Here is a 15669-nt window from a genome sequence, read left to right on the forward strand (position 1 = left end):
CTGGAACACCTGCATTCCAAATGCTTAATCAATTAAATATCAGGCACCATACTTAACTGATAGCTTCTGAACTTTTAACTAATATGTTTAGAAAGATAAAAAACATGTCAATTTCTTTATAACTGCACCCTCTAGTGGCCCATCTTGTCGATGAAAAAACAAGAAGCACACAAGTCCCATCGCACTCACCCTAGTCTTGTTACTCAGAGAACACTGTCCAGTGTGTCTGCCCATGCCTCCTACACACACACACACACACACACACACACACACACACACACACACGGGTGCACAAGCCCTGACAAAACTGGTTTACAACACACACAATATAATCGTGGATCAAAAATCATCTCAAAATATAATACTGTAAATACAACAGACCATGATATGGCTCTCCCCAGTTTTTATAGCCAGCAGAGTAACCGGCCTTTGGGCTAAAAGGGCGCCTGGCAGACAGGTCCCTACATTCTCAGCGAAGGCCTTCCTTGCAAGGCCTTGGTGGCGAGCTCGGCTCGCTCCCGCAGCGCACTGGCCTCCTCAGCACTGCGGTGCGCCTGCACGCTCTTTAGCAAGAAGTGGCTGATGAAGAGCTTCAAACCTTCGCGCAGCACACCCAGCTTTGGGTTGTCGGACACCCTGGAAAGAAATCGTACAAACTGTCAGGCACGAGTTGTCTACCTAGCTCTCCATTCTAGAAGTCTTGGATGGGGAGACAAACTATTTCTTTTAAAAAGAGAACTCTCGCCCAGGCCTGTGTGGCTCAGTTGGTTGGAGCGTCGGTCCCATACACCAAAAGGTGGCAGGTTTGATTCCTGGGTCAGGGCACATACCTAGGTTGCGGGTTCGATCCACAGTTGGGGCACATGTGGGAGGCAACTGATCGATGTTTCTCTCTCCCTCCCTGCCTCCTTTCCTCTCTAAAAAATAAAATAAAAAGAATTTGCAAGGAAGAATTTAACATACCCTATTTGCAAGAAATCATTACTAGTTTGCTATCAGGCAGGTTTCCTGTTCCCGAAATCTAATGTATAACATACTGTACTAGCTTAAAACTAAAATTGACTTAACCCTTTGAGTGCCAACCAATATCCTAGGAACTATGCTAAAATTGCCAAGGCATTTTTGCTGATTTTACAGCAGTTTAGGAAAAAAAATTATGAATCGCAAGTAAATGAAGTTACATATTCAAAAACTTAAGGAAACCTTTACTACATTTGTAAATCTGCACTTAGGTGCCATCTGTCAAAAAAGAGTGAACTACTAGCATCTAATAGTGACACTGCAGCAGGAGCGCGATAGTGCTCCTGGCACTTTTGGCAAAAGACAGGAGGAGCACGATCGCGCTCCCCGGCACTCTAGGGGTTAAGTAGCCGCAGAGAACAACCACCTTGCTTTTACCAGTGAGGAGTGACCTGTAAGTGGGAACAGCGCCCTCTCTTTCCCACGATGTGTCAGCACGGCTGGGACCATACCTTGCGAAAATGAAACAGATGTCTTCAGCTTCTGTTCCCATCAACAGCACATGTAACACTTCTCGTAAAAAGTGGACTCTGGGTTTATCCAATTCACTGAACTCAATCACCTAACAGTCAGGATAGGAAGAAAAATAAAGTTACATTGATTTAGTCAACTTTTCCAATAATTTCTAAATAGAGTAAAAAACACCCCCCCCCCCCTTAAATAAGGCTATGTCCAGCTTTATAAAATGACGGAAAGCCTACGCACTGCTGGTGGGGGGTGGGGGGTGTCCAGCAGGCACTTAATTTCTAGACTTGAGTGAGCAAAAGCACAAGCACAATTTTAAGCACCAAATATAAACAACTGTCATCATTGTCATTGCTTTCAGTAGTTCCATCTATCTGACAAACCTTTAAAATGGAAAGTGGGAGTGATTTTGTCTTCAACAAGTGGGCCACCAGAGAAACCAAATTGGAGAAGTTGGTGGCTGGTAAGTTCTCTAAGTCTCGAAATTTGTCCCATATGCTGAACTGGAACGTCATCTAACGTAAGAACGGAAAAGAAGAAAAGTTTAAATGCAACAAGTTATTAGAACAAATGACTAAAAATACAATCTAGCCCTTGCCGGTTTGGCTCAGTGGATAGAGCATGGGCCTGTGGACTGAAGGGTCCCTGGTTCAATTCCGGTCAGGGCACATGCCCAGGCTGCGGGCTCAATCCCTGGTGTGGGGCGTGCAGGAGGCAGCCGATCAATGATTCTCTCTCATTATTGACGTTTCTATCTCTCTCTCCCTTTCCCTTCCTCTCTGAAATCAATAAAAATATATTTTAAAAAAAGAATACAATCTAAAGATACTCTGCTTATTCACTCATTTGTAGTATCTTAAAAATCAAGACTCTGAGGACAACTCCACTGTCCTTTCTGATGCACAGGTGACAGGAGACAGCCACACGCCCCTCAAGGCAGCAGGAACGTTGGAAAAAGACAGTTTGGTGCGGCACCAGAGGCACTCCGCCGGTTACTGGGCTGTGACAGTCCCTCACCTGTGCCCAGAAAGGTAACATGGCAGACACGGCTTTGGTTGTGGTCAGCTCCTCTCCCCAGAGCTGGGGTGGGCCAAGCCTGACAGAATGCTTAGAGGACAGCGGAGCGCGGGGACCTGTCAGCCTTCTAACAAGTTACCTGGAACCTCCTCTCATAGTCACAGAACTTGCCGGCCAGGAAGGCGTAGAAAGGGTTGTATGTTTTCTCCTGCAGACAGCAATCCATGAGAACGTGGACTATTTCCCTTTCCTGCTGGTCCTTAAGCCCAAGCCTACAAAACACAAACAGTAACGGGGAAATTTCAATTTGCCAAATCTGAACAGGTTTAAGGCAGAGGCCTTTCCAGGGCCACACCTCTCTGGCAGTTTGGTTAACCAGGGCCACACCTCTCTGGCAGTTTGGTTAAAAAGGAGTGGAGCAGAGGTGGGGTAACAAGGCAGGAGCTACAGGCTGGGTCCTGTCCCCGGCCTTAGTGTTTCTGGCCGTGGTGACCATGGAATCGACACCGATTGGTGAGTCTTGTGCCAGCTACAAAGGCCTGTCACTGGTTCCCGAGGGACAAGAAACAGGATGAGCACTGGACTGTGAGCCTCATCGTCAGGTTCCTGCCATCGACCTGACTTCCCACAGAAGTACGCTTCCTTCCAGTGCAGGGCCGAGTTCAGACAAGTGTCCAGTCCTGGACTATTTCCCTCTATTTCATTCTGAATTTGAAGCAAATAAGGAAAATTCCTATCACTCTCTTTAGGAGTACCTTGCACAGGCACTTTTTAAATCTTATTGCAACGAACTACAGAAACGATACCAGACCATTTTAAATGTAATCTGGAGATTTTAAGCAATTCATGACAATCAGCAGCCACTGAGAACTGCCAGCTGGTCACCTAAAAATAATTTTTGGTTAATCCTCACCTGAGGATACATTTTTTCACTTATTTTTAGAGAGAGTGAAAGGAAGGGAGGAAGGGAGGGAGAGATAGAGAAACACATCGATTGGTTGCCTCCCACACGTACCCCAACCAAGTACGTGCCCTTGACAGGAAATCAAACCCGAGACCCTTCCGTGCTCAGGCTGATGCTCTAACCACTTAGCACACCTGCCAGGGCTCACCTAAGTTTTAATGAAAATGTACTATAACCTGGAAGTACGAGCAGCAAGTGGGTAAGAACAAGGATGCTGAGCCCAGACACTGGGTCCAGGGGAGGAGCAGGCCGGCCCAGCAGCCTGACCCCCGATGCAACCTCAGCTCCTCTGACTCCCTCAACATCTGTTCAAGTGGGCTACGCGTTCACACAATGCTTACTTTAGAAGCTTCTCAAATGCGTCCAAGAAATCTTCACTAGTCATAATCGTACAAAATATGTTTCTCCTGACATCAGTGTTCATTCTCTGCTTTCGGGCGAGTTCCAGCATCTTGGCGCTAACCTGAAAAGGGGGACGATTGAGATGTGGGTCACTCAAGTTTTAATGAGATCTGTGACTCTGGTTAAGCTGCAGTCGGTAGAGTTAGTTTTCTAAAAAATAACGTGTACGATTCGGTGGCTTGCCCTAAGCGTAACTGTAAACTGTAGGCACGCATATGTAAATGCAACATCTTTATTCTTGGGTAACTCCCCAGGCGAGAACACACTGGGCGTGGGAGATTGCCGTGGCAGCAGGCCTGTCAGCCTGAGCAACAAGGAGATAAGACAGAGGTGAGTGGCCATAGCCAGAAGAGCCGCGGTGATGTGGGATCCTGGGACAGAAAAAGGGCTTCAGGGGGAAAAAAGAAACTAAAGAACATGTGGACTTCAGTGAGTATAAAGTATAAAGAAGTGCACAGAATTTTGCCAATCTGAGCTCCGGGTTAGTGCCCAGCGGCCACATTTCCTGGGAGGCAATGTGTCTGTCTCAAGAGCCGGTCTGTCTGCAAGTGTTCTGATGTTCTGTGCCCTCATCCAGCTTGTAACTCTTTCATGTGACGTGTTTTGGTACTTGAAACAAATCCCTTATAAAGTAACAACAGAAATTGAATTAAATCATATCACAAAATAGTACCAACTTCTACAAGGTCTGCAAATAAGCCCATGTCTGCCCATCTCAATACCATCCAACAAAGAGGAAGGTGGCCACTCGAGGGAGAGCCAGGGAGGCGCCGTGGGGACAGCCACACGCCTGGTCGCGGTGAGCTCGGTGCGTACCGTGCCTGCCAGTGGCTTCTGCGGGGCCTTCTGCTGACTGCTGATCATGGGGGCCCCGCTCCAGGCCGACCCCACGATCCACCAGCGCCCCGTCTGCTCGGCATTCAGGACGCTGTCCCAGGACACGCGCAGCTGAGATTCTGTGCCCGAGCCGGCGCCACGCACCTGACGGGAGGAAAAGGAGCTGGTGAAACGCTTCAGATGGACCAGTCTGTCTGCCGACCCCCTCCCCCAGCCTCCTGTTTCTGACAATGGCATTTCTGCTGCGTGCACACTGTGATGAGTCACTGACAACTGGGACATCACCATGTGGAATAATGCCAAGTGAGAGGCACTCTCCCAGGATCCGTGTCTGAGGTCTGCGGGCCCATCCCCCCCCGCCCGCTGTCTCTGGAACGTTGTCACAGCAGAGCAAGAGGCTCAGGCTCAGGCCACAGGGAAGCTCCGTCTGGCTGGTGGTGGGAACACGACCTAGAGGGGCCTGGGGTCTGCTGAGTCAGCGGTTCTGGATCTGACTAAAGAAAGGGCAGACTCGCCCTGACAGGGTCTCATGTAAAAAATACCCAGGGAGCTTAAATTAAATAGACAAGCCCCCTCCTCCGTGCTGAAACGCCTCTAGTCCTGATGGGGCCCTCTTCTAAAGTCATCAGAAGGTTCTATTGTGATTCCGATGTGCAGGCGAGTCCAGCACTACAGGCTAAGTCTCGGGGATGCTTAACTCCCAGGGACTCCCTGCACACGGCCACTCACTGGGTCTCACCACACAAACTCCTGCTGACCAGGCCAGGCACCTGACTCACAGCTCCAACTACCTCCCAGACTTCCATGCTGGGCACACGTCCACATGGAGGCTCAAACCAGTCACAATCAAAGTGACTTACCAAAGCCCTTTGCAATTTCCTCAGTTTCTCTACAGGCTCAGGGTCATAACCCGGAATTTTCCGCATGTCATTGTTCTTCAGTGCCAACATCGTCTCCAGCATAAACCGAATCTTAAAAAAAGAGAGAAAACATCATTTCAAATTGTCTAAACAACTGACCTTTCAACTTGGGAATAAATAAACCAACTCTGCACGTGGCCATCACTGGAGATGGTCTCAGGCAGACCATCTCTACTGCAGCCTTTGCAGTATTTTAACAGAAATTAGATCCAGCACGGACCTCCACTGGGCTCTGACCACTACCCACAGATCTCGCTCCCTCTCCTGCTCCGCTGCCCCCTCCTGTGCTCCTCCCTCCTGGCCCTGCGCTCTGAGTCACTCCTCCTGTTGCCATTCCTTCCCTACTCATGGCCTTTTTATTTTTTCAACTTTTAAACTGAAAATGTTATACTTAGAGAAAAGTTGCTAGAATACTACAGTCACTTCCCAGAAACCCTTTTCTGAGATTTCTCCAATGTTGACTTTTTTAAAAATAACATTTTTATCGATTTCAAAGAAGGGAGAGGGAGAGATAGAAGCATCAATGATGAGAGAAAATCATTGATATGCTGCCTCCTGCACACCGCCTACTGGGGATGAAGCCTGCAACCTGGGCATGTGCCCTGACCAGGAATAGAACCGTGACCTCCTGGCTCATGGGTCACCACTCAACCACTGAGCCACGCCAGCCGGGCAAATGTTGGCTTTCTTTGGTATAATTCATATACCATAAATTCACTTATTAAAAGTGTGTGCTTAGTATATTCAGGATTGTGCAACTATCTCCACAATTTTAGAATTTTCATCACTCCTCCCCCCGAAAAGAATCTCAAAACACATTACCAGGCACACCCCAATTCCCCCAACCCTCAGCCCTAGGCAACCACGAGTGTACTTCCTATCTCTGCTGACTTCTGTGCTTTAAGTTTGACCTCTGGGCACTCAACGCGGGGGCAACTTCTTTTCCAGAACACTCCTGCTTGGCTCCTGTGACCTTCTTCCTGCTTCCTTCTCTCGACCATGCAGCCCCAATGTCTGACTGTCAGCTTTGCAACCATGGCCTCAGGACCTCCTCAGAGGGCTTAGACCACACCTCCTCCCAGCGAACCCGGGACCGTCATTTCGGGATTTCAGAAACCAGCCAGTCTTCCCTTTTGAGCCTGTGTCCTCTCCTGTGTGTGCTGCTGTCCACTGAAGGCCCCAGCTGAGAACCTGGGCTGACTGACCCCCTCCACTCCTTGCTTCCCTCCCACCCACACCAGCCTGGTCAATCTTGACTCCCACACCCATGTCCATACAGCTGAGCTGATCCTTGCCACTGCTGTCTCTGACCCCTGCAGGGGCGTGTCCCTGCCTGACCACCTTCCTCTTGTTCGTTGTAGCCAAAGTGACATTAGCGCGAACACTTCCCATGTTCTTTTCCCATTCAGAACCCTTCAGGTGCCTCCAGAATAAAAGCCAAAGTCCTTGCAATGGCCTCTGCCCTGCTCCCCTATGGGCCCCACACGAACCGGGGCTTCTGTGCCCTCCTCTATCCTTGAATCTGCAGAATAGAAAATGAGGTAGGAACCATGCTCACCCCTTTTTCTACAAGGGGAAACTGAGGCTTGGAAGACTCAGGTCACATTGCTGTTAAGTGGCTGAGCCTGAACTCCCGGTGAGCTGACACCTGAGCCCCGAGCCCCGTGGCCTTTCTCAGTAAGCATTTTTTGAATGGATGAGTGCTAAATAAATTGATTATTAAACTCACAAAATACCTCAGTTCTTAGTAAAGAAACAAGGTTCGTTCACATATTGATAAAACCATCAAATCACAGGAGCAGAAGATAATAGATTGCTAGGAAATGAAACGTAATATTTACCCCAAACACTTATTTTTTAAGTGCTGGTCAGTTTCTGAGCATTAGGCACTTAGGAAGCAGGTTGAGTGACCCCTCGTACCCTGGTCTGGTCCTGGAACTTGCTGCCTGCCCCGCTGGCTTTGGCCTGGGTCTCTGTGATTAGTTCCTTAAGTGACAAAGCATCATCTTTTCTCAAGGAAAAGCCCACATTTCTCAGCATTAACAGGATCAGTTCGATATCTTTCTCTGTGAAAGTTCCAATAAGTTTTTTCAAAATGTCGAAGATGAGGAGAGACTGTACCACGTGGAAGTTATACAAATGGGCAATGATGGTGAATAGGTTGTCACACTCTTTGCCCTCGGTTCCCTTTTTATAGACGTCATCAAACTTCCTCACCACGGCCTCCAGAAAGTGAGCTCCAACCTGCACAAAGAAAGCAGACCAGATGTCATCGCCAACACCTGACAATCGTGGCAGCAAGTTACTCTCAGGGATCCTTCTTTTGAAAAAGCTTCAATGTTTATGCTGAAAGAGTCAGTACTTTTAAAATTAATGCATAAGTATACACATGGTAGGATGCACACTCCCACAGGGCATGTGCTTTAAAACCCAGTCTGAGTGTGCAGTATGATACACCACGCGGATGGGTGAACGAAGCACAGACAATCTGTCACAGCACTCGAACCTCCCCTGCAGGTACACCCTCTCGCTTCTAAATCGAGGTGGACTGCTTCAGCCAGCAGCCATCTGGTTCCTTGGAAAAGTAGCACAACACATCCCTGTCTGCAATGCTGCACATATAACAGCACTCATTCTGAAGCGCAGGCTGAGCCTGGAGGTGGAGGTGGAAGCAGGAAACCCTGGGGGAGGGGTGCAGGTTAGTGGGGCTGGTTAAATTGTGGGTGTAGGTGAATTCAACTAGACAGGTTAGGGTCAATATACACATTTCATTGCCAAAGTGCAAAAACTAAACGTTAGAAGACTCCAGAGAAAAGCACTGATGGGCAGGAGGGAACGATGACTCCACAGAGATGAGCGCCAATGGACTGGGGATATTCTTTAGTTTATAAATAACTTTAGCCCTAGCCGGTTTGGCTCAGTGGATAGAGCGGTGGCCTGCGGACTGAAGGGTCCCAGATTTAATTCCAGTTAAGGGCACATGCCTCGGTTACAGGCTTGATCCCCACTAGGGGGTGTGCAGGAGGCAGCTGATCAATGATTCTCATCATTGATGTTTCTATCTCTCTCTCTCCCTCTTCCTTCCTCTCTGAAATCAATGAAAATATTTTTAATAAATAATTTTAACCTGTCAACTCCCCACTCAAACTCCATCACTAAAGATCAACTTGAGGAGCATACTATGACTACTACATTATGTTCAAATATAACTTAAAAACGAGAAATTCTGAAGACATCAAGAAAAAACCAACTTTGCACATGGTCATCACTGGAAATGGTCTCAAGCAGACCATCTCTACTGCAGCCTCTGCAGTATTTTACATAAATTAGATCTGGCACTGACCTCCACTGGGTGCTGGGTCTAATTTATGTTATGCATTAAATACACTCAAATTGAATGTTTTCAACACAGGAATGGATTTAATTATATCAAATTTTCAACTTATTTGATGTCTTCAAAATAAAATATAACTTAGAGTAGCATTTAAAAATAGCAATACTGTTCATGTTACTGAAGTTATTTAAGCACATACATGAATTCCAATGGGATTTTAACACAAATCTGATGTTTTATTTTTAAGTGGCTCAAGAGCAATTCAGTGACTCACGCCATGGGCTTCGTGACCCACTCTGGACCCATGAGGACCTTCCTGGCCCCATAGAACTGGAGTTTAATGGGCGCGGCATCTGGAGAGCTCATCGCTCTGGCACAGGTTTCAGGGGACGCCATTAGCTGAAGCACCATAATGGCTTCCCTGGAACAAGTCTTTCTGGTGTCCTTCATGCTATGTGTGAAGGTTGAGAAGTAGACCAATAACCTCATGTTTTCACGTCCAGTGGTCAGGGTCTATAGCTTTTATGACTCAGTGAAATTCTGTCTTAGGCAAAACCATTTGGTTTGTGGAGGATCCTGGTCAGACACAGGAGGATGGGGGTTGGGGGGTGGGCGAGGAAAGTCCTGGAACAGCGCCAAGTCGTGGCAACACAGGGCAGGAGGAAGGCGCCCGGGCCGTCACACTCTGCAGGGAGGAGCGGGACTCGCCGTGGTGAGGATGAGTCGCTCTCAGAAACAAAACCCTGACTTCAGAAGGCCGACTCCCTAAGCAACTGGTGCACATGAAGCCTGAGCTTGTCCTCTGCCCGCGTCCCTGGTGCCCACACACCCTGTACGTGCCACCTTGCCGGTAGAAGTTAACTACCTGTAATGAGCACATATCCAGGCTCCCGAGGACGCTCGCTACTGGTAAAACTCGCTAGACCAACTGTAGAGGCAGAAACAGGGGCAGGAGCCGAGCTCTGGCCGCGGGTAGCGTCTGCCCCACACAGCCGTCACTGTGGGACCCTAACACCACAAAGGAGACTCACTGTGGCGAGTCTGTGTGTGGTACCGTAAGAGCCCCGCTCTGTAAACCCCAGTGATTCTCCAGACTGGGACTGAGAGAGCAAAGACCAGCACATGAAATGGCTGTAAGACCAGGGCTGTGAGCGACAGCTGGCCCTGGAGCCAAAGCATGTCCCTGCCCTGCCCCAGTTCATGGGCTGGGACATCACACAGCTCCTCTGGCTTTGCTGAACTTGCAAAGTGGGGTCCCATCAACGTCTGCCCTAAGTATCCCGCTGGGAGACCACAAGGACCCTGTAGCGAGGACATGGAGCCTGGATGACACTGGGCCTCCTGCAGCGGTGCTTTGCGGCCAGGCCTGTTCTTGGGATGGGCTATCAGAAGGTAAAGAAACCAAACCCACCATTAAGACTGTCCCACACAAAGACCCAAAGGCATCCCCAAGTTCTTCCTTGCACAGAAACCCCACCCGCTAAGTAAGCATCATGGCCGGCTCACCACCCATTCGCCTCCCCTTGTCTGCACTCTGGAAGTAGACCCCTTCCTTCAACAACCCTGGGATTGGCCACATGGAGGGAATGGGGTGCTGACTTGGAGGGCGATGAAGGGGTGGGGACAAGGACACTCAGCGGCACCGATTAGGCACCAGAGTTGTGCAGGACCCACAAGAAAAAGCTGCCGCAGCCCCGCCTCAGACGAGGACACGGGCACCGAGGTCTGGGCCTGCCTGCTGGCTCCAAGCCTAGGCTTGTCACTGTCTCCTCACGGGGTCCAGCTTTACCTGACATTCTGGTGGCCTTCTTACTTATGAAAAAAAAAAGAAAAAAGAAAGAAAAAAAGATCTTCCAACCAGTACAAACACCTCAGAGGTAAGATCACACCCCCTCTGCCTTCTGAACTCCTGAAATGAGTCAGTGTTCCAGGGGAAACACGAGGAAAATGAAGGCAAGTCTGAGACGTAAGCCCAGAGGAAGATAAACTAATAAATAACAAACACTTGTTAGGACGAACCCCGCACAAAGGCAACCGCTGACCAAAATCAAGTATTTTCTGGATGTGGTTTAGAATATGACACACACCAGACTGCTGGCCGTTAAAGCAAGCACCGCTGAGACCCACTGCAGCCTACCTCGATGCCCACTGTGCGGTGCAGGATGCTGACCAGGAGGACGTGCTCCATCACCAGCCTGCCCGGCATGGCCGTGCCCGGAGCACAGGCGCTCATGAGGATGCCCGTCAGGGTGTCGTTCATGTCCTTCCTGCTGTGGGCCATGTACAGCTCCTCCAGCTGCCCACTGATGGAGGCCATGTTCGGCTCACTCAACCTGCAGACAGTTGTAAAGACAGAGCTGCAGTGATGTTTCAAATTAGGAATTACTTTTTAGGGTAGTTAAAAAAACCAACAGAAAAAGCTATCAATACCACCAATGTCCACGTCCTAGTTCATGGACACGCTGCCTCACGAACAATGCTTACCCTGCCCCAACAGCCCCGCATATACGAGGAGGACACAGTCCTCTGGAACCCTGCAAAACCGTGACTGCGGTTTTTCCTTTCCGGCTGAAATGCAGCCACAGTGAACACACAGGACTGCCCCTAAGACCGATGCTCCACCTGCACGCTAACCATACGTCCCCAGTGGAGGACACACTGGGCCCCCTTAAGACCAGACGGTGCTGAGGACGCTGCACGGGAACCCTGCCCAAGGTCCCCAGGGAGCCATCCTTGCACGGCAGTATGTGCTGTTGGGAAAAATTCCCACATCCCATTTTCCTGCCGATATGAAAATCTCGGGCTCCTAAACATGAGGAAAGGCTGCCCTGCTTCCTGGGTGGAGAAGGAAGGAATCCTGTGCTCACCATGTTCTGCCCTGGCTGGTGTGTCTATAGTGTTCGCTGGCCCATGCACTGAAGAGTTGTGAGTTCAATTCCCAGTCAAGGGCACGTAACTGAGTTGCAGGTTCAGTCCCAGCCCTGGTTGGGGCATGTACAGGAGGCAACCAATCAATGTGTCTCTCTCACATCGATGTTTCTCCCCTCCCCCCTCCCTCCCTCTGCTCTCCCTTTCACTCTCTCTAAAAATAAATGAAAAAAATATCCTTGGGTGAGGATTAACAACAAAAATCAAAATTTCAGGATGCACCATGGAAAGTGTTTTGTTTTCATCAGAAAGAAAAATTTTAAAAAGTAATGGGGGGCGGGGGGGGGACGATAGTGGTAGCAGGAGAGCCATGGGCACTGGCTCTGTTCTGTCTTGAGCATGGGGTGGCACTGCAGAGCTGTCCGCGCGCGCGTGCGCACACACGCACACACACGTACACGTACACACACACGTACACGTACACACACACACACACACACACACACACACACGGAATGAGCCTGGGGTGGAGGACCATGCTCCTGACTGGAGGGCCACCTTGGACCATGAACTGGCTCTGCAGGGAAGAGGGCCAATCCTGCTGCCCCTGCTCCAGGACTTCTCAGAATAACCAAGTGGGCACCTGCATTGCTTTTAAACTCTGACAGGTTCACTGTACCAAAGAGAAGAGGTGAGGATTAAAAAAAAGAAAAATAAATAAGCCAATCAGTGGCCACAGTCCTGCCCCCTCACTGTGTTTTAATTCCTGGGATAGTTTCTGTATATTTATTTATTTATTTTTAAAATACATTTTTTACTGATTTCAGAGAGGAAGGGAGAGGGAGAGACAGATAGAAACATCAATGATGGGAGAGAATCACTGATAGCTGCCTCCTGCACACCCCACCCTGGGGAATGAGCCCACAACCCAGGCATGTGCCCTGGCTGGGAATCGAATTGTGACCTCCTGGTTCAAAGGTCGACCACTGAGCCATGCTGGCCGGGCTAGCTGTATTTTTAGAAAACAGACAATCTCTTTCAGTGACAATGTAACAGTGTTTCGGGGTTACCTGTTAATTAGGCCTTGGACATGCTTCTTTAGCCGTTCTCTCTCTTCCCTTTTCTGGGCAGCCACTGTCTCCTCAGCTCGCAGCACATGAGGGGGGAGATACTTTCCCGCATTTCCACAAAGACTCTGCTAGAAAGGACAGAAGTAAGTTACAAAAATGTACACTGAGCAAACCCCCTTTGCTGTGCTCACAGAACTGGCAGAGCTGTAACCATTGACAGCTGCTCACTAAACATCAGCACCCGCGGAGCGCCCCTCTGCACCTGTGGGCTCACCGTTGGCGCTGATGTCAATACGTCTCCCATTCATTCTGTTTTCCATCTGTAGTGCGAACTGGCCGTGTCCCTCTGATCTGCGGACAGAGCCCTACATTCTACACTTGGCCCAGGTTTACTTTCTAGGGACAGAACACACAAACACCAAATGTACCACCAGTTTTGTAGGGAAAGTGTTCTAAAATAATTCCAAACTGCCCTGGCCAGGTGGCTCAGTTGGGTAGAGTGTTGTCCCATACGTCAAAAGGTTGCAGGTTTGATCCCCAGCCAGGGTGCATGCATTGATGTTTCCCTATCACATCAATGTTTCTTTCTCTCTCTCCCCCTTCCCCTCTCTAAAAATCAGTAAAAAAATGGTAATTTCCAACTTGTTGAAAACTAGTATCTAAATTTACATGCTAAAATCAAAATCAACCACTGCTCACTAGCTCCTAGCGTATCAACTGCAAGGATTACAATTTGTGATCACTGGCCAACACTCCCTGGGCACCCGAGGGACAAGCCCTTAGGAAACATCTATAATCACGGCCCTTCGTGTTAGTGACTTAAGCCTATTGGCGAAAGCACTGATGTACATGGAAACGCTTACACTTGAGAAACGCTTAGTTCACACTGTACGCCAATGACCTCAACGGCCTGGGGAAGAAAACCAAGACTAGTGAGAAATAACGCTCTAAGAGGAACTGCAGCACTCGGATCTGCTCAAAAAGCGCTGGGCCACAGGTACCAGGGAGAGAAGGGAAGGCAGCCTGTTGCCGAAGATGGAAAGAGTCAGAGATGCCGACGTGGACATCACCTAGATAAACACCAGTGAGAAAGTGAGGAGAAGCCTTGCAAGCAGAAGTAATCTATTTAGAGGAAGATGATACAATACAGCGGCCCCTTTATTGGCAGGGGATCCGTTCCGAGCCCCCGTGGATGCGTGAAACTGCAGATAGTACTAACCTTTACCCTTCAAGGAAGCGCTTGGTGCTTCTTTTTGGCACATCCAAATTGCCAGCGTCACTATGCATACACTTTGGGGCCATTACGTGAAGTAAGGGCTATTTGAACACAAGCGATGCAATGCTATGACAACTGATCTGAAAACTAGGATCGTACGGCTACTCATTGACTCAAAGGCGGGTAGCAAAGAGTGTGGGTGATTCCTGGATGGAGCACAGCATGAGATTCCATCACCCTTCTCCGAACATTTAAACTTAAAACTTACGAACTGCCCGGTGGGCGCGCTTCAGTGGTTGATCATCGACCTGTGAACCAGTAGGTCATGGTTCAATTCCTGGTCAGGCACGTGCCTGGTTTGCGGGCTCGATCCCCACTGTGGGGCGTGCAGGAGGCAGCCGATCAACCTCTCTCCCTCTCCATTCCTCTCTGACGTCAATAAAAATATATTTTAAAAATCCACTTATGAAATGTTTCTTTGTGTAACTTTTCATTTAATTATCTTTGGACCATGGTTCACAGCAGGTGACAATCCACAAAAAGCAAAACTGTGGATAAGGGGCCACGTGGTGAGAAGACAGCGGGACTTCCACTGACGCCGGGCAGGGAGGACGCAGGTGGTGAACCGGCCCTGCAGTGTCAGGCTACTGAAGTGAGTGCTGGCGCCTCAGACTCCCCCGGAGCAGCCGGAGGAAAAGGCAGGCGAGGGAGGGGGGTCAGGAACGGCGCAAGGGGAGGGGCCCAGCCAGGTGTGGAGACCGGGACGGAGATGTCCTCTTAGGGCACCCGGGGGACTGGCCTCTAGGGCGCCCCTCTCCTAGCGCTTCACTATGGGAACTTACACGAAAAGCAGGCAGAGCCGACTACCCTCCCAGGCCAAATACACCGCTTGTGCCCCGAGCTCCACGCTCCGTCCTCGTCACTGAGCAGGGACTGGTCACTCGTTACCTGAACGGCTGCGTCCACATCCTCCCGGGAATTTTCACTCCTTTCTTCGTCTTCCGCAAACCGGACTCTCCTTCCGCCCGCTTTCTCCTTCGCTCTCCCCTCTGCCGCTGCTTTCTGCGGCTCTTCCTCCGGCGCGTCCTCCTGCTCCACGCCCCCGTCCTCGGCCTCACTCCCCGCGTTGCCTCCGTCCTCCGAGTCACTCCCCGCGTCGCCTCCATCCTCGGCCTCACTCCCCGCGTCGCCTCCATCCTCCGAGTCACTCCCCGCGTCGCCTCCGTCCTCCGAGTCACTCCCCGCGTCGCCCCCGTCCTCGGCCTCATTCCCCGCGTCGCCGTGGCGCGCCGTCGGTCCGTCCTCCTCGCTGCTGCTGTCGCACAGGCCGCGCCCCTCCGCCGCCCCCAGGGCTCCCAGGATGTAGTCGAGCCCGTCGCGGGCGAAGCTGGGCGGCACCGAGCCGGCGTCCCCCTTCCTCCGGCGCCGGTGCAGGCCCAGGCAGCGCTCCAGCTGGGTCTTCGGTCTCCTCTCTGGCCGCAGAAGGCCGTTTCGGGGCGGGAGCAAAGGGAGAGGGCCGGTCTGCAAAGCGGGCCCTGTTGGGGCCAGGGAAGCGG

General features: G+C 50.2%; 1 protein-coding gene across 1 annotated transcript in view; it reads right to left on the minus strand.

Moving 5' to 3' along the window:
- Positions 1-311: 311 nt before the first annotated feature.
- Positions 312-15669, minus strand: part of NOM1 (nucleolar protein with MIF4G domain 1) — a 15835-nt gene continuing 477 nt past the window's right edge. Inside the window, exons 2-12 of the mRNA XM_006103210.2 lie at positions 15062-15648; positions 12898-13025; positions 11097-11292; positions 7546-7869; positions 5566-5676; positions 4685-4849; positions 3808-3929; positions 2642-2774; positions 1869-2000; positions 1473-1582; positions 312-636 (exon numbers count right to left, since the gene is read on the minus strand). Coding sequence (XP_006103272.1) covers positions 462-636; positions 1473-1582; positions 1869-2000; positions 2642-2774; positions 3808-3929; positions 4685-4849; positions 5566-5676; positions 7546-7869; positions 11097-11292; positions 12898-13025; positions 15062-15648 — 2183 coding nt within the window. The 3' untranslated portion in view covers positions 312-461. The remainder of the gene's footprint in view (positions 637-1472; positions 1583-1868; positions 2001-2641; positions 2775-3807; positions 3930-4684; positions 4850-5565; positions 5677-7545; positions 7870-11096; positions 11293-12897; positions 13026-15061; positions 15649-15669) is intronic.

The sequence above is a fragment of the Myotis lucifugus genome, unplaced genomic scaffold, assembly GCF_000147115.1.
Source record: "Myotis lucifugus unplaced genomic scaffold, Myoluc2.0 scaffold_471, whole genome shotgun sequence".
NCBI classification, from domain to species: domain Eukaryota; kingdom Metazoa; phylum Chordata; class Mammalia; order Chiroptera; family Vespertilionidae; genus Myotis; species Myotis lucifugus.